Source organism: Macrotis lagotis, chromosome 2 (genome assembly GCF_037893015.1).
Source record: "Macrotis lagotis isolate mMagLag1 chromosome 2, bilby.v1.9.chrom.fasta, whole genome shotgun sequence".
NCBI lineage: Eukaryota > Metazoa > Chordata > Mammalia > Peramelemorphia > Peramelidae > Macrotis > Macrotis lagotis.
The window spans coordinates 297960154-297985400 of NC_133659.1; the positions used below are offsets into that span (position 1 = coordinate 297960154).

General features: G+C 36.4%; 1 protein-coding gene across 2 annotated transcripts in view; it reads left to right on the forward strand.

Annotated features, from left to right (window-relative positions):
- The window catches only part of METTL25 (methyltransferase like 25), a 178068-nt gene that overhangs the window by 12299 nt on the left and 140522 nt on the right, over positions 1 to 25247 (forward strand). For both annotated transcript variants that reach the window (XM_074226524.1, XM_074226523.1), the window contains exon 2: positions 21884 to 22048. In XM_074226524.1, coding sequence (XP_074082625.1) covers positions 21884 to 22048 — 165 coding nt within the window. The remainder of the gene's footprint in view (positions 1 to 21883; positions 22049 to 25247) is intronic.

The following is a 25247-nucleotide window of genomic DNA, read 5'->3' on the forward strand; positions in this document are numbered from 1 at the left end:
TCTCTGAGCTATACTGACTTAGTTCACAGTAAATATTACATTAACAGATGTTTGGCATAATAATGTGTTTTATAACATGGAGTTGCCTCTAAAAGTCCTGTGTAGAGTCATTTAAATTTTTTTTCTCCCTCGGGAGATCCTCTGGGCTAGACAGAAACTTAAAGATTCCTTCTATCTTATGGACAATCAAAACCGATAGAAAAAGTGAATTTTGTTATTCTTCACATTTGGATGAAAATTAAGAAGAATTTAAGTAGGAACATAAGCAGCCAGAATTTGTTCAGGGCACCTAAATGATGTAGCTTGAACTGAAACTTGTTTTATGGGAAGCCTGATTATACTTTAAAGCCTTTCACAGATCCTCAGAAATTTATAGATGTCCTAGTATAAATTCATTAGCATTGCTGGTTACGCTCTCAGTCTTTTTAAATAAATAGTTGTCCTGCTGACCAAAGTGGAAGTTTTGTTGACAAGTATTTCTGTGCTTAGTGCCCTAGGGAATGTGCTGGGTTAGAGGAAAGAAACCAAGCCCTCCCTCCCTCCCACTACCCTTTGGTGCCCCCTTCCTTTCTGCTGTGTTTTGTGTGTGTGTGTATGTGTATGTGTCTGTGTCTGTGTGTGTTTGTGTGTGTGTGTATGTGTGTCTGTTTGTGTGTGTGTGTGTGTGTGTCTCATTATATTGTAAGCTCTTTGAGGGCAGGGATTACCCTTCTTTTTCTTATTTGTGTAAGAGACAGGAAAGTCTGGAAAGCCAAAGCTGTGGAGCTGAGCTTTAGCAAGTTCTCTTGACCTTGGCATCTGATGTCATTGTTCCACTCCTTCTGACACCAACTAGCATTTCTCTAAGACATATTTATATCGTGGCTAGAAAAGTGAATATTCTGATTTTTATAGATGAGAACACTGGCAACAATTAAGTGGCTTGCTCAGGGTCACATAGGTAAGATCTGAATTCTGGAATCTTATGGAGCAGATGTTAATGAGGATAGTTATCACAATCTCAGGGAGAACCAATGACATTGGGAAGGTGATGGCTTGACTTGTAGGTGACTTGGATTTGAAGGAGGTGGGACTGGGCACTCATCAGCCTCATTCTCTCCTCCAGGGTCATCTATGTCCAGGGGCAAGACATCAGTCAAGATGACTGGCTCAAGAAAAATATGAGAGAAGTGTTCATATCACAGGTGGTGCTGGTTCAGCCGTGATCTCTCGTAGTCATTACATCCCTGGAGTGGGGATTTTCCAGTGGCTGCATTTTAAAAGGGACTTTGAAAAACTGGAACGCATCTGAAGGGGGTGGGAAAAGGGAAGGGAAGGCATCTGGAGGCTTCTTAGTGAGTAAGGCTGTGAAAAATAAAATGGACTTCTTTGGCCCAGAGAGGAAAGACTTAGGGAAATGATGATTAACAACAGCATCAATAATAGTGGATATTTAATCTAACTCTTAAAGGTTCAGATGAGGAATAGACATGTTTTGTGTAGCTCTAGAGAACTGAAGTGAAGGGAATAGAACTTAAAAAGGCAGATGTCCCCTCAGGGACATAGCCTGTCTGAGGGCCAGTGATCTTCCTGGGCTGGATGGACATCTGGGAGGGAAGAGTCCTGCCCAGTCTAGAAAGCCTAATTAAGTTAAATATTCGTAAGGTCCTTTCTAAGTCATTAAAACTTTAAGGATTTGGACTTTATCCTATGGGAAGTGCTTGAGGGTTTTTGAATGATGATCAACTGATTAAAGTAATATTTTGTGAAGCTTAGGGGGTGGTTGCAATATGGGTAGAAAGGGGGTAGAGGGACTCAAAGCTGAAATGCAGTTAACCAGACTCATCCAGCAGCCTGGGCAGGAGGGATACAGCTGGGCTTGGTGGTTGTACTGGGAATTGGAAAGGAAGAGGGGAATGTCAGAGAGACTGAGAAAGAAGAATTGACTCTCTCTGGTGGCCAGCGGGATCTGGAGGATGTGGGAGAGGAAGAAGCCAAAGACAACTTCAGGCGTTTAACCTGGAAGACATGGAGAATAGTGGTGAAGGCAGGAGGACCAGCTCCTCTTCTCTTTTGAGAGAAGTTGTTTTTAGATATGTTCACAAAACCTGACTCCTGAGGTCGGGGAGGTCCATCTGTGAGTGAAGCGGAATTCCCTGTACATTCCCAAGGAGCGATCACCTTATCTCTGTGTAAAGTCTTCAGTGGCAGAGAGCCTGAGTAGACACCTCCTTTTACTTGCGGACCACCCTGATCCTTATGATATTTTCCTTCCATTTCTGGAGCTTAGCACAGTGCTTGCTGCCTAGGAAGAGCTTACAAGGACTTTTCATTCATTCATTCATTCATCAAGTCTAAATCTACCTTTCTTCAATTTTTATCTATTTATCTCTGCGACCTGAGGTTAGGTAAAGTAAGTCTAATCCTTTCAGAGAGCAGCTCTTCGGACCACAACCCTCATGTCTACCCCTAAAGATAATAAGGGTTGACAGAATAAGTTAGAATGAATTTGTTTTGTGGTTAAGCTGGAACAAATTTGAACCTTTTGGGCCTCAGGAAGAAAAAAATGAGCAATTTTGACATGGAGGGGGGAATACTGGTACCACCCCCATTCTATGGAATCATGACAAAGGAGCCTTAGAAGTCACTTCTTCCAACTTCTTCATCTTACAGATGACGAAGAAGGTGAAGACTTGAGGTCCCACTGGGAGTCAGTGAGCTTCAGAGTTAGGACTTGAACCCAAATCCTCCAGCCCCTCCGGCTAGGGCTCTTGCTGTCTCTGTTGGCAACTCTGCCATATGGCTGGGCTGCTCTTTATCTTGATTTGTTGAGTCAGCCGGCTAGCCGGTCAGTCCATATTTTTAAGGACCAGGCACCATTCTAGATATCTATCAGGAACTTATATTGGGGGAGTGTTGGAGGGGGTAATGGCATGGACACATAATACAGAAAAAATATACAGAAAAAATGCAGAAAATACACATTTCATATATACATACAGTACTTTGAGACACTGGCTCTGGCACTCCCAAGTGTGATCCAACAAACTGCTGCTCTTTAGCCACTTCTCTTCTGAATCTCTTCTAATCCCTCTTCTCCTCCCCCCCCCCTTGGTACTTGGGGGGCCCTTGAACAAATTGATTTTTTTTTACCTCTCTTTTATATCTTAAATCATCTGGAGATTTGAGCTTTGATCCCTAAAACCATGAGACCAAGAACAATTTACATGTTGCATATCACTAATTTTTCTAGCCATATTAGGTGCTTTCTCTTCCAAGTCTTTTGAATTCATTTTTCAGATTTTTTTTTAGTCTAGCCATAATTTTCCAGAAGTCTAGCATTTCAATTAATGTATTCCTTTCATCAATTGATTTTTTGTCTTAGGGAGCTTATTTATTATCAATTAATCAGTTAATTTTTATAATTCTTGCTATTGTTGCTCATTATTTTTTCCTTTGCAGATGTAGTATTCCTCTTAAAACTCAAAATTGTTTATTGTTCATTGTTTTTATTTTCTAAATGTTTCTACAGGGATTTATGTTATTTTAAGGGGAACTGGAATTATTTGTTAAAATTCTTCTTATTGTTCTGTAAACTGGCAACATTTTTACTAATCCTTCAATTCTTCCTCACAAATTATTCTCTCGTTGTCCCCAGTTATTTTTAGAAGATATTATCCCACTATTTTATTATCCTCAAATGCCTCATTTTGGACCGAAAGAGTTATATAAGTAGAATTTTTTGCAAGTATCATCAGTCTTTGTGGTTATATGTATAAACCTCTAAAATTTCTTAATCAATTATAACTTTTCTTATAATAGACTTCAAAAAACAATTCGAATTTAAAGCACCTACAAATGTTTAAGTTTCTTTCTTTCCCGTCCATTTTTCTTTCAAATTCTAACACAGTTTATAGATTGTATAGCCATCAACTGTATTTTCTTAATCCCCCTATTGTTAGTTTAACCCTCATTTTATCTTCCTGTTCTCTTTATATTAAAAAAAAATATCCACAGCTTTTTTCATCACAATGCTTGGATTAAGGGAGATTTTTTAAAAGTAATTTCTAGAGAAAATGCTGTCTCTAGTATTATGGAGAAAAAGATAACATCCTTGCCAGGGTCACAGATAGAAACCGGCAGCAATACAACCTTAAGCACAAAGTTAAGTTTTTTGTTTTGTTTTTTACTGTTTTGGCCAGATGATAAAATAGAATTGAAAATTACATTTTTAAATGTCTGAATATTTTCATTTTAAAGCTGTTGGTATGAGAAAAAAAAGCCAAATGGATATTATAGTATATTATCAATGTTTTTGGTATTTCGTAATTCACAGATTTGACCATTCTCTCTCCTGCTAAAAGCCTTTACTAGCAGTCTATTGTAGAATAAAATAAAAAGTCCTTAGCTTAGCACTTAAAGCCTTTATATTCCTACTCCACCTCACCTTTCTAGCCTTATTGCACACTGTCACTGCCCCCCCCCCCCAATTCCTTGCACTCTTTCCCCAACATAAGAGTTAGAGATGTCTCTAGGGTCTTAGAAAGCTGTTTAAAATCACATTGAGTTAATTCAAAATTTTTACGTATTCTCTGTATTTCTGTCTCTCATCACCCCCCCGATTTAAAAAAAATGGTGTATTTCTGGGGCTGTGTTTCATATTTCGGCTACAGCAGCCACATCACAGTTCTGTCTAGACTGAAACCAAAGGGAATGACTTTGGTTTCTTTCCTGTTCTATACTAGATCACAGGGAAAAAGCAGCATACTAAGTTTAAACTGTCTGTGTTGGCATTGTTTTTGTTCTCTCCATAGTATTGAAAAGTAACTCCAATAATGAAACTTGACTGGTTAAGAAACTGTACATAAAGTTAGAAAAAAATGATCAGGCAATAAAGAAAAAAGTTTTAAGTTTTCTGTAAATTTATTTTGCAGGTTTCCTTTACTTTGATGGCAATAGCCAAGAGCCCAGTTTAGTGATAACAGAACAAATTTCTTACATCCATCTCTTAGAAAATATAGTTCCAAATGAAAAAATTATATTTAAGGGATAGGAATAAGAAAACATATGACAGAAGAAATTAATTATAAGTAAGTGTAACATACAAGGGGAAAAAAAGCCCAGTGCAGACATACTAAAAAGGAAGTTGGTAAATGGGATATAATTTAATTCTATTTAATTTAATTGTTAATTTTTGTCGTATAATTATTATAAACCTAATTAGTTTATGTCATGCATTTGTTACTTTGAACATAATTATTTCATGTTAATTGTTATGTGCCTACTCAGTGCAAGGCTTTAGGAAGCAACTAAGGAAGGAGTTGCTGGCAGTGGTTATACCTTAATTAACTTAATCTTCAGGGACCAAAGCTGCTTTATTTGAAATCTACCATGTTTACAAAAATATATTGACTTTTTTTATTCTGTCTTAAGAAATAAGCCTGTTGTTTTGAAGGTACTTTTGGGGTGCTGAAGACTTTAGTTTTTAGAGTGAGTTTTAAGAGGTAGTCTGTTCTAACATTCTGGGGGAGACCATGTTCTGAGGGTGTCAGACACCCTCTGGTTTATCCAGAGCTTTTTTGTCCACATATCTGGTTGAAAGCACCATAGCAACTGTGAAAGATGACAAATGACCTGGATTTATAGTCTCAGGGACTTCCTTCATCTGCCAGCTCTGTCATTTCTTACCTTTCTGTCCATGGGCATGTGACTTACCCTCTCTGATCCTTAGTTTCCTCATCCGTAAAATGAAGGGTTCTTACTCCATGGCCTTTTTGTTCCTTTCTGGCTCATGTGATGATGCCATGGCCAGAAAAAAGACTTAATATATCGTCTCTTGGTAACTAAACAACTTGACTAACTTAGAAACTAAGAGTTAAGGGGAGCAATGTTGAGTTCGCTTTCAGTGGTCAAGAACCATTTTGTCAACAGAAGCAAACTTTTTTTGTGAATTATTACAGCTTTGAATACAATCTAAAATCAGTAGAAGCAATTTAAAATACTTGCTATTAAGAAAAGAAATGAAGAGGAAGGTCATCAGTTCGGGTCTTCTTTGACTAGTCTTTTTTTTTTAAAAGAGGGGAATAGCATCATTCAAAGTGCTGAGTTGGGAATAAGCAATACATATTCAGAAGGCAGTGAAGCAAAACAGCTGATCAGTGAGCAGTATGCTCAGAAGCAGATTTAGTGAGGTTAAATTTTAGGTTTGTATTTTATAAATGGGGAAACTGAGGCATAGCTTCAGTTGTCATTCTAGATTAGGCTTTGCCTGCCTTTAGACAAGTCACTTGTAGGCAACTTTGTTTTCCTTTCTCTGTGAACACAGCTTGAACCAAGGACCCCCCCATTCCCAATAGTGCTCTTTTCCTGACTTTTTTTGTTTGTTTGTTTTTAAAGATATATAATAGAGCACCTGGCCTGGAGTCCAGAAGACACCTCTTCCTGAGTTCAAATTTGATCTTAGATACATAGTAACCACGTGACCTTGGACAGGGCACTTAGCCCTGCTTGCCTTAGTTTCCTCAGCTGTAAAATAAATTGAAGAAAGAATTATCAAACCACCCCAGTATCTCTGCCAAGAAAACCACAAGCGGGATCTCGAAGATTTGGGCATGACTGAAAAATGACCAAACAAAGAAACAAACAAAACAAAAAACAAGACAGAAGTTGTTTTTTTTTCCCCTTGATGCGGTCCGCTTGAAATTTACCTTTAAATTCATCTTTTAATTATAGACAAGAAAAATGTCTTGTAGGTTTCCTCTAAGTAGAGGAAGAAAAAAATGTTTAAACCGAAGCTCAAGATTGGACATATGAGCAGTCGGTCATGGGGGTGGATCATCCTGATTCAGAGGTCAGGGAGCCAACTGGGGGGAGGCAGCTTTAAGGCCCCAGTCGGTCAGAGCCTTTGAACAAGATTTCACTTGATCCCCCTGACTGAGACCGGTAAGACTCTGAGTTTGGGGTCCCAGAGGCTCTGGATGTTCTGTGTTGATTCTCTTTGCTCTTGGCTGAATGTAATGCATGTATAATGAAAACATTCTCATCTCTCCTTTTTGGGTGGAAGAAATACTATGGGTAGTTAACTCTACATTTATAAAATTGTTTAGTGAATAACTTGGCTAAATTCAAAATACTTTTGGAATGGATGAATCTGTTTAATGTATTTTAGTTGAAGTTAACATGGCCATCGCAAAGACATGTGAATCCTTTAATAAAACACATCTCATACTTTTCCAAAAAAAATAGTTTACATGCTGAAATGATTTGTTGACTGAATTCACTTGCAGTGATGAATTAAACCATCTTATTGCAGCCAAAAAGTGTCTCAGGAAGAAACAGGGTGTTAAGAAATTGTATTTTTAAAGCAATAGTATGTATTGTTTCATTTCGTAAGTGGATTAGGGGATTAGGCATTAATATAAATATTTATAGAATGCATCTCAGACCATCATTAGTGTTTAAAAGTTTTGCTGAGAAGGATTTTAACTCTTGACCGAACATAGTCCTAAGCAAATGTACAGAACCTAAGGCTTCCAAGTCCACTTGATGCAGGTAGAATGGTCCAGAGGATTGAGTTCTGACCTTAAAGTCAGGAAGAACCAGGCTCACATCCTGTCTTGAAGGGATTCCAGTACTGTATAATATATATTTGTGAAGCCTGCCCTTTGAAACATCCTCAACTCCACAAATCAAAAGCTTTAGAGTAATGTGTGTTTTTCTATATAGGTTAAATTCTTTTGTTAAAATTGAAAATCTACTACAGTGCCATGGAACTGTTTTTTACTGCCATCCAAGGGACTCTGCTAATAGAAATCACTTTATTTCTTACAAAGAAATGCTCCTTTGATGCAATTTAATACATCATTTTTTCAGACTCTAGAGATGTATGGAAGGAATTACAGGATCTGATGTTGAGCGAAGGGAGCAGAACCAAGAGAACAATGTACACATTAACAACAACATTGTGAGATGATCAACCTTGATGGAAGCAGCTTTTCTCAGCAGTTCAGAGAGCTGGGACAACTGTATTAGACTGTATTAGGCCGGCATGGTCCAGAAAGGGGGAAAAAAAAACAAGACAAAACAAAATCCTTCAGAATCCTAGGAACACTACATTCACTTTAAAAAAATATCTCTGGGCAGCTAGGTGGCGTAGTGGATAAAGCACCAGCCCTGGAGTCAGGAGTACCTGGGTTCAAATCCAGCCTCAGATGCTTAATAATTACCTAGCTGTGTGGCCTTGGACAAGCCACTTAACCCCATTGCCTTGCAAAAAAACTAAAAAAAAAATATCTCATATATTTCTTTCCCTTAATTCTAATTCCCCATACCAAAAATGGCTAATCTGTAAACATGCTTAACATAATTTTGTATGTATAATTTTAACCTATTTGCTGCTGAGGGGAGGGGGGGTGAGAAGGGAGGGTAGAAGGAAACTTTGAAACTTAGAAATATGCATTAGGCATATGCATGGATGTAGGGGAAAAAACTATGTGGAAAAGTAAAAAAGTAAAAAAAATTAAATATAAAAAATGTAATATATCATTTTCCCCCATTTTGCCTATATAATGGTGATTGGTGATTGTAGCCCTTCCCTAAACCTCTGCACTTGTTAGCAGTGTTTTCCCAATCAGTAGCATAGTGGATAAAATGCTGAGTCTTCTGTCAGAAAGATCTGTGTTCAAGTTATATTTTTGATGACTGTGTGAATCTGGTCAAACTTCAGTCTCTTCATTAGTAAAATAAGGGGATTGAGTTAGATGGCCTTAAAGGCTTCTTCAAGCTCTATCTACAGGGAAGGACTGGGTTTTATTTTTCTACTTTAATCTCCTACAGGACCTGATCCAGTATTGGGTATATTGGAAGTGGTCAGAAAATACTTGTATATAGATTTATTTAATATTCCCTGGTCCCTTTTGTGACAGCTGCCACTAAAGACGGTTTAGAGGGAACATTAGAGTGCCTTTTGTGACTGGTCTGCTGCCAAAAGAGTTCTGGCTCTCCAGTGAATTGGTGAGGGCAGGATGATAGCCCTTATCAAAACAAAGACTTTGGTAGAGAAACGTGGTGCTTGAGGCCGCAGTCATCACTGCCTCTTGATCCTGGAGACCAAACTATGATTGTTTTCAGATACTGTTTTTTCTATCTTGACCAAACTGCCATTTCACCAACAAGGCTTCCTCATTATCTCTTGGTTTCTATTGTTTGGAGTTTGGGCCAACCAGGATATATCATGATCCTCTGCTTCTTTGGTAAACAGAAGAATCAAAGAAACTAGGAGGTGGTGGAAACCTCAGAGGCTGTTAATCTGGTAGAACACATACCTGAACAATACAGGACATCATAACAAACCCAAAAAGGAATCATTCTTCCAGCCATTTGTTGAGGACCTCTACTAAAGGGAAACTTCTTTCCTACAAAGTCTCAAATCAGTAGCTATGTGAGAGAATTCTAACAAAATAGATGAAAAATGCATACTGCCCAAACCATGTGGCACTTAGATGGACAGTCCATTGAACTAAAGGACATAAAGCTACATCCATGTATACCTTCAAACATATTTATGGTTTTTTTTTCATTCATTTCAGTTGTGTCTGATTCTTTTTGACCCCATTTGGGGTTTTCTTTGCAAGGATTCTTTTCCTGCTCCAGCTCATTTTACAGATGAGAAAACTCAGGCAAAAAGGGTTAAGTGACTTGCCCAGAGTCACTCTGTTGTTACTAAGTGTCTGAGGTCAGATTTGAACTCAGAGAGAGTTTTTTTTTATTCTAGACTCAGCGCACTTTCTATCCATTGTGTCACAGCCCCTCTCTACATACACACACACACACATATACATATCTGTATCTATATCTATCTATATCTATCTATATAATATATATAGTTATATAACATTTTATTAGGATGCTTTTTTTCTTTGGGGTAAACCTGTGATCTCATTGTTTAGTATATCCACAGTGAGGAATTTTATCTGCTGATTTCTCTGCATCTTCTCTGCAACATAGAGTCTTAGCTGCCTGGGCCACTGAATGTCAGGGTATCTTGCCTAGGTCACAGTGCTGAGAGGTGGAACTTAAATTCTAGCCTTCTTGACTCTTGGGCCAGCCCTCTATCCCCGAGACAACTTCATCTTTCAGTTAAATCTATACAAAATGCGTATTTGTATATACACTAGAAATGTATATCATCTTTTGAAAACCAATTGAAAAGGCATATATATATATATATATATATATATAATCAGATATTCTACTGTTATATATTTTTTTTATTATCTATATGCATGAACCATGAGTATTAGAGTCTAATATGGGACTTCTATAGATTTTCTCTTATTAGGAGGAAGGGAGTGTGAGAAGATCACTATGGGAAGATAATAGGGTTAGATTTGCAATACTTGGCAAAAGCCAACTCACATAGAGCAATAAAACTTTTTACCCTTGCTTTTCAGAGTCTCAGTATCTACCCTGCCTTGCAGGGTATGGTAAAAGGAAATTATGACTGTAATTTGGATTTAAGGACTAACACAATGAGGATATTATTGATAAAAAAATACCCACCATCCCCTGGTCTAACAAGTCTTGAAGTATTGCATTTGTAACTTTTTAAACTGTCAGAACATTGTAGAATCCAAATGATGTAAGTCAATATTTATCCTCTCTGTACTAGCTCTTTTGAGTCCATTTTCCTGTTCACTAACCCTTTCTATCTAGATAAAGTTAAATGCAATGTGGAAGTCTACCATGGTGAATATTACTGCCCTTACCAATTAGTTCATTAAATCAAGTCTAAGGATATCGAGTCTCAAATGGGGATGGCATTCAGGGCTCTGTAGTCACAGTATAGTTTTTTTTTTAACTTTCATCTTTCTTTTTAATGAATTGTGGCAGGATTCCAACTGTTCAAGTCCATTGTATGTGGTTAGACTAATCTCTTTTGAGTTTCTGTGCATTTGTTTCACTGATAGGCCTCTGGAATGTTTGAAGACTCCACGTAATTAGTATAATTTGTCAAATGGTAGCATTTTGGAGAACTGTAATAGAAATTAAAAATCTTTCTTTGGAAACTCTGGCTGATGTTGTCCATAACACTGACAAATATATTTGTTTAGCCTGGATTTCTATATTTTATGTCTCTTTATAGCTCATCTTTCATCACTCCCCTCTAATTGTCCTTTGTCTAAACTTCTTATTCTCTTTATGATACCACCATACTTATATTTAAAACAAGTTGGAATCTCTCAGAATCACCCTCAGCTCTACATTCTGCATCTGCCCTGCCTTCATGCTCAATCAGTACTAAGTCTGGTCAACTTTATATCTTTCCACATGACCATCACCTTAGTTTACCCTCATCATCTCTCATAGCCTTTTAATTGATCTTCTGCTTCCAGGCTCTCTCCTCCCTATCCCCCCCCCCACATAACTGATAAGAAAGTCTTCAAAAAGAATAAGTTTAGCTCTCCCTTGGTATGAAACCTTAGTGATTCTCTGTGGCATACAATTTTAAAAAATATTCAGCTTGCCATTTAAAGTTTCATATACTCTAGCCTCACCCACCCTTCTAGAGTTATTGTGCCGTGTCCCTCTTCACATATTCTCCATTCTAGCTAATCTGATCTTCTCCTCCTTGTCCTCCTCCGTTCTCCTGCTCTTTATTATTATTATTCTTTCCTTTCAGTCATGTTCCACTTTTTGTGACAACATTTGAGTTTTGCTTGGCAAAGATACTAGAGCAGTTTGCCATTCTACAGCTTGCACAAGGATTTTATAGAACCGATGAAAGTATCTAATAAATTAGTTGCACTATCTTTTTTGGTTACTTTGTAGTTGAAGGAGAAATAAAAATGCTGTCACTTGGCTTTTCTATTCATTAGTAAATTTTCTAGATGTTTTGCAAGTAAGTCCCTGAATTCCTTTATGATCACTTGTGTATATTCTAAAATGGAATTGCTTTCTGCAAGAGTTTCTTCTTTATATTTGGTCTTAATGAGCTGCTCTTCCTAAGCACATCCTGAAGATGTTGAGTAAAGGTGTGGGAACTGGTTAAAAAAAGAGAGTGATAGTAGTACTATTCCATTTCCTGCTTATTTTTTGCCCTCTCATTTTCATTTGCAAATGTCAGGTTGAATCAGTAGTTTAGTTCTCATGTGAAGTTCTGTGCTGGTCTGTTTCTCCTTCGTGAGGGATAATATTTGCAATCTCATACAAATGAACTTGGACTCTAAATCCTTTTTGCCCTTATGTGTCATACATCTCTCCTTTTCAAGTACTTAAATATTTGCTCACTTAGACAATTTCTGGGCTCTTGGCTTTCTTGTTGATGAATATTCTTTACCCGAGTTTAATTTCCCTAAGAAATGGTGATCATTAGAGTTAGTCTCTTGTCCCATCTAATATCCCCCCCATCTTTTAAAAAAATGGGAATTGAGAGCTGGTTTTAAAAATATAATTGTCTTTTATTTTTATACCTTTTATACCATAGTCATTTCCCTTTAACACTTCCCCCCATACATACATACATACACACACACACACACGAAAGTCTGTGTTGTAGTGTTATTAGACACAAATGACTATATCTTATAGTTTATATTGTACTCCAAAGCTATTGTCTTCCACCTTTATACTGAGAAGAGGGATGTGTTTCATCATCAGCTGAGAAGAGTTCAAGTAAGAAGGAATAGAATAACGAATTGCCTACAGTCATCTCATCATTCTTTTTTCTTTTTATTTGTTACTGGTTTGTGCTTTTGCTCTAATTGATAACAAGTCATTTTGTAATCATATATAATTTTGCTATACTGTTTACAACTCAATGACCAATGATATCCTTCTCTTAAAGAAACCATTAAGATTTGCAAGTCTGAGGTTATTAGCCTGTGTGTGTGTTTCTTTTTTTTTTTTAAATTTCATTAACAAAACTGTGTTTCTACCATAATTTTCATCCTCTTTTGCACCTACTTCAGAATTAGTATCATCTAGTATTAAGATAGATGCAGACTTAATTTGGAGGACCTTATCAAATTCTTTATAGAATTTCTATACTTCATCTTCTGCTGCCATAATTGGCATCTAAATGGTAGTCACCTTCACTGTCTCTTTGCCTATGTCCATTGTGACCATTGTAAGACAACATAATGAAGACTGTCATAAAGGGATATTCTTGTTGCCTCTGATTATACCTTGATCAGTTCATTTATAGAAAGGCAGTTGATTGGACAACTGTCATTTCCTTAAGGACATTATTAGACAACGATCTAACAAAAAGAGAATTCATGGTTACATTAATGTTGGAATGTGATCTAAGGACTGAGAAATTCTTAGTCCATTCCATATTTGATAGGAACACTTAGTATGCCTGGGGTTCTAAAATATTTTTCTGACAGCAATCTTATGAAGAATGTTGTGCAGTTGGAGCTATTCATAGAGTTAAAGAGACTTTCCTGGTGTTATCTCATTCCTCTATAGTCAAACCCAGACACAGACTGTTTTTTGGACTTCATGTCCAGTGACTCTTCTCTTTCATCTTTGTACTTTCAATTGGAGAGATCAACAAAATGGACAATTTTAATATCGTTTGAACTCTTTATTAACCATCACTAAACTTGAAAGAAATTTATTCCCTTTATAACATGAAATTTAGATAATTGTAAACTGACTGAAACTGAGTTAAATAACATAGAGATTTTTATTTGGGGTCCAAATCTACAAATGTATCCAACCACCAAAGAGAGAGATTAAATAGGGAGAGTAGTTCCCTGAAGCACTATCCTCGTGGTATATACTTCTATCATTGTCTTTTTAACTTTCCAAGCATCCTCCCTCCGGATATTACAAACTCAAAACTTCTGTCAAAAGGAGACGTCTTTGACACTTCTCACTATTTCATGAAGTATCAGTGATGATGGACAATAACAGTCCTAGACTGGTTTAACCATAAAATGTGGAAATTACAGTAAGTCTGCTGTTGCTGTTGCATATCCAAAGTTGGAAAAGGTCCCTTTAGAGCTTACTTCTGATAAATAATATTACTCAAAGGACATTATCTTAGAGAATAGACAAGTTTTTTTATTCTAAAGTGATGATTGTTGAAAAAATATTTGTGTCTTGTATGACTTAATCCCTTGTTCATATTTCTGAAATAATTGGAGGTGGAAGAACCCTTTGTCACATTGCCAGGACAATCACAATTAAAAACTAAATAAAACATGACTTTTAATTCACATTGGACTGGAATTTTTGCTAATAATTTCAGTATAAAGAAGAGACTAGACTGCTAGAACAGTTATATTGATTGGAACCTTCATCCATCCAACAGAAACATCACATTTCTTTCTGCTGGCAACCTTGTCCCCTGACTGACTAGTATACTAGTCCCTCTGCACTTAGAGATTTAATACTCTGTCTCTATCACACTCTACGAAATTGCTGCCCTGGAACCTGGGGATGCTGAGACAGCCCTTAAACCTGAGCCTTTTACTTAATAGCTTGCTGAGTTGTCCCTGCTATATCATGCCTAAACATTTCTATGTGATTTTTATTACTTTTGGCTGCATTTGAACCTCTAGCCTGTATTATGTCCAAAGAACTCAATGTGCTACTCAAAGTGTCTCAAATAATTCACCATAGAATTTATATAATTTAAATGTCTTTTGCATTTGATGCTAAACTAAGAGATATACAACTTTGAGCATTTTACATTTCCACACAAACTTTTGAACTGATTCTTTCTTTCTATCCCCAAATAATAATCATTCTTACTGTTTTACTTAAAAACTTTTATTTAAGTAAGTCCTCCTTGCATCTTAGATACTTTTTTCACAAGGCAGGTATAATTATTTGTTTAAAGACCAAAGCATATATTCCTTTGAATGTATGATTGTTAGTTACAAATGGTAAATATAATTTCTTTCAAATGAGGCTGTTTAACTAGGCCAACCTGAGAAGTTAATAGATTATGTTATCCATTTAATTCAGTAGTTGTCTTCATGACTTGTGTATTTGTATACTAGTAAAGTTGATTGTTCTACTTTCCAGCTCTTTAAATCCTTAACAAATTAGTCAAAAAAAGAAACATCCTGTATCTAAGTATTACAGAAACATCTTCTGGGAAAATCTTAATTATTGCTTTAGTCATTTCTGATTAAGCCTTGCACTTAAAGTTATTTCTGCCTGATCATTGATGTAATTTTGAAACCTTGGAATGAAAAATAACAGACTTGTTTTAAAGGTATTCCCTACTCAAGCACATTAACTAACTTGACAAAAACATGACCATTGGTGAAATAGTTAAAGAAGGCAGTTTGACCCTTGAGAACTTTTTTGTAAAGGGAGAGCATGCTAAATATGACTAAGTCAAGTATGGTTGATAGGCATGAATTGCTTGATGACTTTGACTCTTAACTATAGAGCATATCAATGATTAACTTATAGAAAGGTCAGTCTCACTAAATAAGAAATATTTGAATTACCCAGTATTTGAAAAAAAATAGTCATTGTATTGCTTTCTAGAACATGGTTACTCAACTGAGTAGCTAATAATAAGAGTAACTAGTATATTTTAGAGAGCTTTGACATTTGCAAAACACTTTACAAATATTATTTCATTTTATCCTCATAACAACCCTGTGAAATTGATGCTATTATTATCCTCATGAGAAGATTAAAGCAGATAGAGGTTAAATGAGTTTTCCAGGGTCACACATCTGCTAAGCGTCTGGGGTTGGATTGATGACCAAGTCCCTGGCTCTAGTGGCCTAGCTGCTCAACCAAATGTGGGTTTCCTTCTGTCTAGATGGTGCTGTTCTTTAGAAAAATCTGGTTTTGTTCATTTCTTATTTATCTCATGCATGTTAAATCAGAGTTCACAAGACAATGGAAATGGGCGGTTTATTTGTGGGAATTAGCTTTTCCTCATCAAACTCACTAATTCATCATTGTAGCTTTCCTATTACCCTGAAAAAAGATTTTTAGTACTGTCCTGGAAGTATGCTATATTAACTGTTACCTGAAACAGCCTAGCTTAATTTAGAGAGACTTCTCATCAGATTGGCTATAGAGTGTAATAGATAGTAGATAGTAGATAGATAGACAGACACATGGACAAGTAGATAGGTAGATAGACAAACAGTCAGAAAGACAGATAGATAAATAGGAAGGTAGTTAGATACATAGATGATAGAGATCTACATCTATGTGTATATACTATAGTATATAAGTATATATAGTACTATATAAAACATACCGTAATATAATACATACCAGTATATATGCAAATATATGTATAAAGTTCTGGATGTGTATATGTTCACATAGGCAATCTTCATTTTTTTGTGAGGGTAACTTCTAAAAAATGGCACTAAAGGCAAAAACATAACAATTCATTGAACCCATGATATTAGATTCCCTCATCCACCCAAAATTATGATCTTTTGTCAGAGATTACTGAAATTTTTCTATATATATTGTTCTTTATAACAAAACATTAATTTTGATAATATGTACTTTTCCTAACAGAGTAATCATAAAATAATCCATAAAATGCAATATGCAAAATATAATTGTTAGCATATAAAACATTTTTCTCACTTAGAAATACCCTAGAATTCTGACTTTTTATGTAAACAAATCAATATAAAAAACACTGATTTCAGCTGATATTCACTTTTTACATAATAACGAAACCTATAAACCATAAAAACAGCAAAGCCAATAAAATTCTTAAATTTTCATTTTTTAAATCTAAATCTTACCTTCTACTATGTCAAATGGCAGTGTGAGGCCTTGTACTATGGGTAAACCTTTCTATCTTGACTGTCCTCTATCTCCCATGAAAGAGAGAGGAAGAAAACCAAGACTGGTGAGGTCTTGATATCACCTTACTGCCCAAAGGACTTGCATTTTGTTTTAGGGGCATAATTACAATGCAGAACTGGGATTTTAAAATCAAACTATGAAAACACAGAATGCATGGAGCTATTTACAAAGGTAGGGAGAACAAGACCTGTGAAGCTTCAAGTGGGAAACCAGTCAGTCCACACACCCTACATGCAACACTTCTTTTTTTTTTTCTAATGCACATAGCCTCAGATTACTAATAAAATCACATGAATGTAATGAAGTTGTGAATTTGAATGTTGAGGATTGACAGTAAAGACTCTGTAGGCCAGCAAGGTGGCACAGTGAATAGAGTTGCAGGACTGGAGTCAAGAAGAGTCATCTTTCTGAGTTCACATCTGACCTCAGATACTTACTGCTGTGTGCCCTTGGGCAAATCCCTTACCTATGTTTGCCTTGGTTTCCTCATCTGTAAAATGAGATAAAGAAGAAATGGTAATCCACTCCAGTAGCTTTGACAAGAAAACTGCAAATGGGTGTATGAAGAATTGAATATAATTGAAATAACTCAGCAACAACCACAACAAAAAGACTCTATAGAATTGTAAAGGAGGCTGCTTTTGTAGGAAGAAGGCAGAATACTCTGTTCTGATGCAGCCACAGATCTTTGAACTATTGATTTCAGGTTACTAAATGGAAACTGAGATTTTGTTTAATATATTAAAATTGCACTAAGACTTTGGGTATCATGGATTATAATTAGGTTCATCTCCATTCTTCATATCTCATGTCTGTAGATATGTCTGTTTCTTTATAACTAAGCAAATCAGTTTCCTTAGCCTTGTTTTTTAAAAAATTTATAATAATGATAATAATAGCCAATACCCAGGATTGTCATTAGGATAAAATGTGATGGCATAAAATGAGTTAGTATTCTTGAAGTACCACCTATACACAGTACAAATGTTAGAAACTCTGAAATTAGATTGGGTAAAGTCATTATCCAAAATTTATTTTTGAATGTTGAATTTGTAAATTTTTATTTTCTACATTGAATGACAGCTGGAGAGGCAAATAAGGCTGTCTCAAATATCATACTCATGTCTTTGTCCTAGCATATCTTTTCCATTGCTTGGGTGAGGCTAGAGTGGGCTCAGTGTCCTGGTAGCATATTTCCACATAATACTTCTGGGCCTCATTTTCCTCGTGTGTCAAATGAGAGAGTTAAACTAGATGACCTTGAAGGTCCTTTCCTGCTCATGATAAGGTTCTGCCTATTTTTCAGAAGGATAGGTCTGACATTGTCTCCCCCTGAACTCCCCAGTGCTCTAGAATTAGATTGCAATCATCTTTCCTTTAAAGCTCTTCATAAGGTAGCCTCTTCTTACCTGTCTAGTTTTCTTACTCTTTGCTCTTTCCTTGGCTATGACATTCCACCTGCCTGCTCCCGGCCCCAGAGATGCTTTAGCTTCCCTGGCTGGTTAAGTCTTGGCTGTAATCGCATCCCCTCCGGAGACCTCCTCTGGCATTTGTATGTAATCTAATACTTTTGATGTAAGCTCTCCCATTAGAATGGAAGCTCCTTGAGGGCAGCAACTGGTTTTGCCTTTCTTTGTATCCTCAGTGTTTTCTACAGAGCCTGACTGACCAGAACCCTGGCCAATTTGATGTTATCTAGAGTTTATTAATACATTATATAGGATGATTGATCCAGTACTGGAACAACCTTTGAGATGATCTGGTCTAATTCCCTCTTTTTAGGAATGAGAAAAGTGGGGGGGGGATGATTTACCCCTGATCACACAGGTAAGTGGTACCCAGAACTAGGACTTCACCTACACATGTTGTACCTGGGTCCAGATCAGCACAGAGCACTAAAATCCCCTCTGTAATAGCAAGGAGCCTTGAGATACCTGGGGGAAAATGGAGAAAAACTCACTGCTAAAAAAGGTGCAGTTTAATATCTTGGGCTGTATTGTACCAGAAAGTATAGAGGCCTTTTGGGAGGCAGAAATGTGCAGTCACCAGGACAGACCTGGCATCAGTTAATTTAAATATTATCCTTTGAGGGAGAAACTTTATTCTGCGCATATGAGGAAAGGAACAAATCTATTAGTGAAGTGCAGTGGAAAAGTACCTTATATATGTGCTTAGCAGCGGCTCCACACCCCTTCCCTCTAAGGGGTGATGCCCCATGCATTTGTAACCAGTCAGTAGGTTGTCTATGAGAGGCTAGTCCACTTGGCACTTGCCTTTGTTGCAAACTTTAAAAAAGTAGGGATATGATGCTATATCATTTATTTTCTTTTTAGAATTCATAGAAGAAAAAATAGAGCTAACAGTAGCACTTTGTTTATTTAAAAACTTACCATTTTATTTTGATATATGAAAGGTCACATTTAGTTTTCTATGATCATCTTTAACCCCTTGATTTTTATTCTTCTAGAGATCAGTACTTAGTTGTTTTTTTCTGTATACAAATAACTTCCAAATGTTCTTTAATAACTTTAAAACTTTAGCAACCTGATTCAAGGCTCTGAATTTGATTGATGACTGCTCAGCCCAGGTCACCTCTTTTTCTTATTAATATTTTATTTTTCTAAAGACATCATGTGAAAGTTTTTCAATATTCATCCATATTCCTATGTCTATTTTTAAGGTACAAAATTTTCTTCCACCCTCCCTTCCCACCCCCACCTCCAATGGTAAACAGTCAGGTTAATATTGTACATAAACATTTATGTTTAAACATGTCTATAGATTAATCATTTTTTGGTACGAGGGATTAGGAATAAGGGAAAAAATACATAAAAGATATTTTTAAAAAAGTGAATGTAGTGTTCCTCAGATTCTGATGGGTATTTTTTTTGTTTTGTTTTGTTTTTCTTCCTCTGGATGGGGACAGTATTGTCCAAGCCAGTCTAATACGGTTGTCCTAACTCTGTTAGGACATTGTTAATGTGCACAATGTTCTCTTGGTTCCAGACCACCTCTCCTTAAGGCCAGGACAGTGCTCAGTTTGGTCCCACCTCAATTCACTCTTTAGACCTGACTTGTTTGTGTGTCTCTGTCTCTTTCTCTCTCTCTTCTCTACCTATATAGCAAAGTATCATTTCCAGAAAAATATGCTTTGTGAGGTTATATAGTCTAGAAATTAGAATTCTGACTTCCACCAGGTAGAACTGAGGCCAGAACACTGAGCCTGAAGTCAGGAAGACCTCAGGTCAAAACTGACCTCAAGCGACCTGTATCACCACAGACAGCTCACTTAGCCTCCATCTGCCCTGATTAATATTAACACTTTCTCCCAGGTTGTTGTAAAGTGATCTGAGATAATATATCATTAAAGAGTTTCTTAACCTATTAAGGGACTCCACTTTAACGTGACTTTTGTTGTCATTTTTCGGTGCTGTCTGGCTCTTAACTTGGCAAAGATCCTGGGATGGTTTGCCATTTCCTTCTCCAGCTCATTTTACAAATGAGGAAACTGAGGCAAATGGGGTTTTGTAACTTCCACAGGGTCATGCAGCTAGTAAGCATCTGAGGTGGATTAAAACAGGGCTTCATGACTCCAGGCCCAGCTTTCTCTTCACTGTGCCACTTGGCTGCCTAATATAGATGCTAGCTATTGTACTTGTTATTGAAAAATTGAGTGTAAATTATACAGGTTCCTTCTAGAATTACCAAAAGAATCTGGTAGATTTTCCCCAATTTTTTAAGCATTTATTTGTTCACTGATGCTTGTGCATTGATGTCACATGCTTTTGAGTCATTAAAAAGTATCTGCCAAAGAATTAACTGAGTTCTAGCCCTTGTGAAAAAACGTAAAATATTTTTGATTCAGTTTGCTCTAGGCACATTGGAAGATCCTTTCGCCCTTGCACAGGAGTAACTTGACCTGAATAGAATTAGATTAGGAAAGCAAATGGAAAGCACCTCTCTCTATCAGCCTTCTCACACTTCAATGAACAAGCATTTGGAAACTCTATCAACTCTTGCTATATTGGATTTGTGGGATCTGACTTAAAAATGACCGTGGAAACTGTTCCTGCTCTTCTTTGCAATGACAGCTTCATCCCATGCAGCATCCCCTTTGACTCTCAGATTGACAAAGCATTTTAAAAAGTAAACAACGGAATTCCAAATAGTCTGTAAGGCCCAAATGAGAGAAAAAACCTCTTACAGTAACTGCTGTACCAGTGGGGGTGATAACATTGTTCTAAATCTGGTGTGGACAGGGTTTGGTGGTATACAGTTGTACTTTTTTTTATCCTATAAATTCACAGTTGTAGGTCAGCCAGGACAGTTCATAAATTTAATGGCCACATTTCTCCTTATCCAAATATTAAACTATTTTAGTCCCCTGAAACCAGCAAAAGAAAAGAGAAAGCCAAACTGTAATTTGGGGTTAAACTATATAATTGTCTCTGATACCGAGAAAGAGCATGGGGCCATGGAATAACCAAAAACTTGAATAGTAAATAATAATAGAATTGTTCAATTTTTGTTTTTATAGTAAAATAAAAACTTTAAAAATGGGGAATCTTCAAGGACAATTCTAAAAGACTTGTGATGGAAAATGTCATCCACATCCAGAGAAAAAACTATGGTGTCTGCAAACCAAAGCATATTTTTCCACTTTTTAAAGCTAACTTTATTTCTTTTCCCTTTATACTGGTTTTATTTTTCCTTTAGTTTTGATTCCTCTTTTCATAATATGACTAATATGGAAATATATTAAACATGGTTATATATATATAAGCCTATCTCAGATTACTTGTTATCATGAGTAGGAGGGAGGGAAGAGAGTGAGTTAAAAAAATGTGGACCTCAAAGACTTACAAAAATACGAATGTTGAAAACCAATTTTGCATGTAATTGGAAAAAAATAAAATAACATTAAAAAATAAAAGCTTATGATACCAAAAAATAGGGTATTGTGTTCTATGAATCAAACTTTAAGGTTTTGATCTATTTATTATTTTCTTTCAATCTTCTTTAATCTCATATTCCTAGAGCAAGACAGCCACTCATTAACCTTTAGCTTTCTTCCTCAACTTTACAGGTATTAGTGATTTTTCCAACATATTCTGTGAAAATTCTCAAAAGTTGGTGAATGTGGAAGCCTTTGCTTTAGTGGCTAAATATTATTCTCTGCCATATTTTGGAGTATGTACACCTTTGGAACAATTGCTTTCAACACTTGCTGGAAATCAACAACAAAGACCAGGTAGGTTTAAATTATTTTTCATTTCTTAGATAAAGAGATAAAATGACTATTATATATAAATTTAGATATAATTTTCTCAGCTCTTTGCTTTAGCATAAACTCAGGAATATTATGCTGTAGCATAAACTCTCATTTGCAAAGCCTCATCATATGTGTGTCCCTGGCAACCCTGAACCTCTGTTTTCACTAACTTCTGGTTGAAATGTAACATTTTCTTCAATTATTTTGAAAACAAAATAAGATATTATTCTGAGAAGAGGTCCATGGGCTTTACCAGACTTGTTACAAGTTAAGGACCCCTGCACTCTAACTTCCGATTATGTAGGGTTAAGACATCTCTCCCACTTGGAGATCAGAATGCAAAGGCAGATGTTAATATGGTTGGAGTCTCTTGTCTATATGTGTATTGAGTAAAAAATTGATTGAAGGTGAGTGTTTGAAAGGAGAATCAGATTTGTGAAATAAGTAACTAGTTAAGAAGCTGGTGTCTGAGAAAAAGATTTATACTCTTGGATCAGGGCTTAAAATATAGAATTTTAGCCAGGGATGGAATGAGACTAAAAAGGGCCAGTAAAAACATCTTTGCCTCGAGTCTTCATTTGAATCTGGCTTCAGATGTCTATACACAAATAAAAAAGTATGGAAAATAAAGAATATGATCTAGAGATACGCAGACAGGCAAATTTGTCCTTTTAGAAATCATGGAGACTTTCTGGGATGGGATCCATGAGTGGAATATTTCTACAGAAGGCTATTTAAAAGGAATAGGATAGATAAAATGAAAGGTGGAGCAGCATTGTATATTAAGAATGTATACTTGTGTGTGTGTGCGAGGAAATCTAGAAACCAGATGGAAGATGGAAGAGAGAATTTGGTTGAGGCATAATGGAGGGGAAAATGGAAGTAGTATTGTGGTAGGAATATCCCACAGGCCACCTGGACAGAAGAAGGAAGGAGACAAGGAGTTCAGGAAACATCACAGGCTTGGCACCAAGATTTGATATAGTAGCAATAAGGGATTTCAACTTAATGGACATCTGTTGGAATACTCACTCTGCCAAAAAAGCAGAACACTTGATAAATTCATAACTTGCATCAGTGATAAGTTCATTTTTTAGATGCTGGAAGAAGTGTTGTGGGAAGCTGCTCTTCTGAACCTGATTTTGACCAGTATGAGTAAACTGAAACTTCCCCTTCAGACCAAATGTTCTTCTCTAGAGTGCATCCCTCCCACCTCCTTGGTAAAAGTCTTTGCTGTTTCTTAGTTGTGTTTTGCTGTCCTCATCCTTTTCTGTTCCTCACAACATTCTTCTGTCTTCCAAGCTCTTGGTACAGGTCAGGTTTACCCCATATTCATCAGATTCTTTTCATTTCTTTTCCTTTATCTTTCTCTCCTTTCTTTCCTCCTTCCTTCTTTCCTTCCTTGCTTTTTTTTTTCCCCCATTAACATTAAGAGACAAAAGTCTTTATCTTCTCTTCTGAGACAGAGACCTGACAACACTTTAAGAATCCTGTTACTTGCCTTTGATGGAAAACAAACATCAAACATTCAAATCAGGTCATTGTTCAATTCTCCTGGCTCTGTCTATATGTCATCGTTGTCATTTTTGTGGGGGCAAACTGAGACCCCTTTGTTGCCCCATTTCAGATGTGCATTGCCCTCCCACCATGATTCTGTAATACTTATCACCTCATATTTTCTTTCTTTCATATACATTTCAAATCACTTGATTTTCTTTTTTTCATTTCTTTGATCTTTAGGGGTTTTTTTTCTTTTAAGTATTATTTTGTTCTTTGGAATGTAGTTATCTGAGACCTTGCATAACTGATCAGTATTATCTTCCCCTTGCCAAGGCCTTGAAATCAGTGAGTTGGTGGTTTGTGTTCAAATTTGTTAAATATGATTTTATTTTCAGAGCCGTGTTCTCCTCCTGAATTGAAAAAGCAAGAAAAACAAAACCTCTGTTACAAATATGTACAGTAGTCAAGGAAAAACAAACTCCTACATTGGGTTCACATCAGAAGAGTCTCTTCTAGTATGACTTCGACAATGCTGATTTCGACAATGCTGCTTGTTTCTAGTCTAGAAGCTTCTTGGGAGACAGTGAAATCAGTTAACAGTTTGAAGTTAAAACCAGGATATTAGAGCCCACTTTCAGAGACTCCACAATGAAAGGAATTGTTTAAGAAAGACTTACCTATAAAAATGTCATATTCATCTCACTTTTGCCAAGTCAGGACTGCTGCCTCCTCAGTTAGGAAAGACTCAGTGCCATCTGGCTGTTCTTTTTCCTGTGTTTCATGAGCATAGCAGTGCTTTGGAACCGAGGTGCCACACATGCAGTAGGGAAATGTTGTTGTTGAATCATTTCAGTCACATCTGACTCTCTGACCACACTCAGGGTGTTCTTGACAGCGACACTGGAGGGGTTGGCCATTTCCTTCTGCAGCTCATTTTAGATGGGGAAATTGAGGCAAACAGAATTAAGTGACTTGCCCAGGGTCACACAGTTAGGAAGTGTCTGAGGCTAGATTTGAGCTCAGGCCTAGCACTCTTTATATATCTGCCCCTAATTGGGAAATGTCTAACAAAATTAATAAAATTGCAGTACAGTGAGGATAAAATTAAAATATGGTTTTCTGTATCAATATGTGGCTGACAGGGATCCTTATGGAAAGTTCAGTAGTCCCTATTTCTATTTTTTAGGTTGATATCACTGATTTAGATAACTTTCAATTTACTATGTATTATATAGTATGTATGATAGAAATGTTAGATAATAATAGCCAACATTTATATACCCCTTAAAGTTAGCAAAGAACTTTATTCATTATCTAGTTTAATCCTTAACATAACTATGAAGTAAATACTATTATTATCCCCATTTTACACATGAGGAAACTGAGTTCAAGAGGTGGAATGATTTACCCAGGGTCACACAGCCAATAAGGGAATGAGTTTGGATTTGAACTTAGATCTTCCCAATTCCAGATCCAGTTCTTTTTGCTACCAAATCATAAACACATATCACGGCACGTTTTATTTTTGTTGTTGTTGTTAATTTGTTCTTTTCTTTGTGACCCCTTATCCTTTGTGTGTCAGTCAGACCCTTTTATTCTCCGCTATCTCCTAAACTCTGTCCAAGATCATGTTCATTGCTTCCATGACACTACCTGTCAACTCATTCTCTGCCATCCC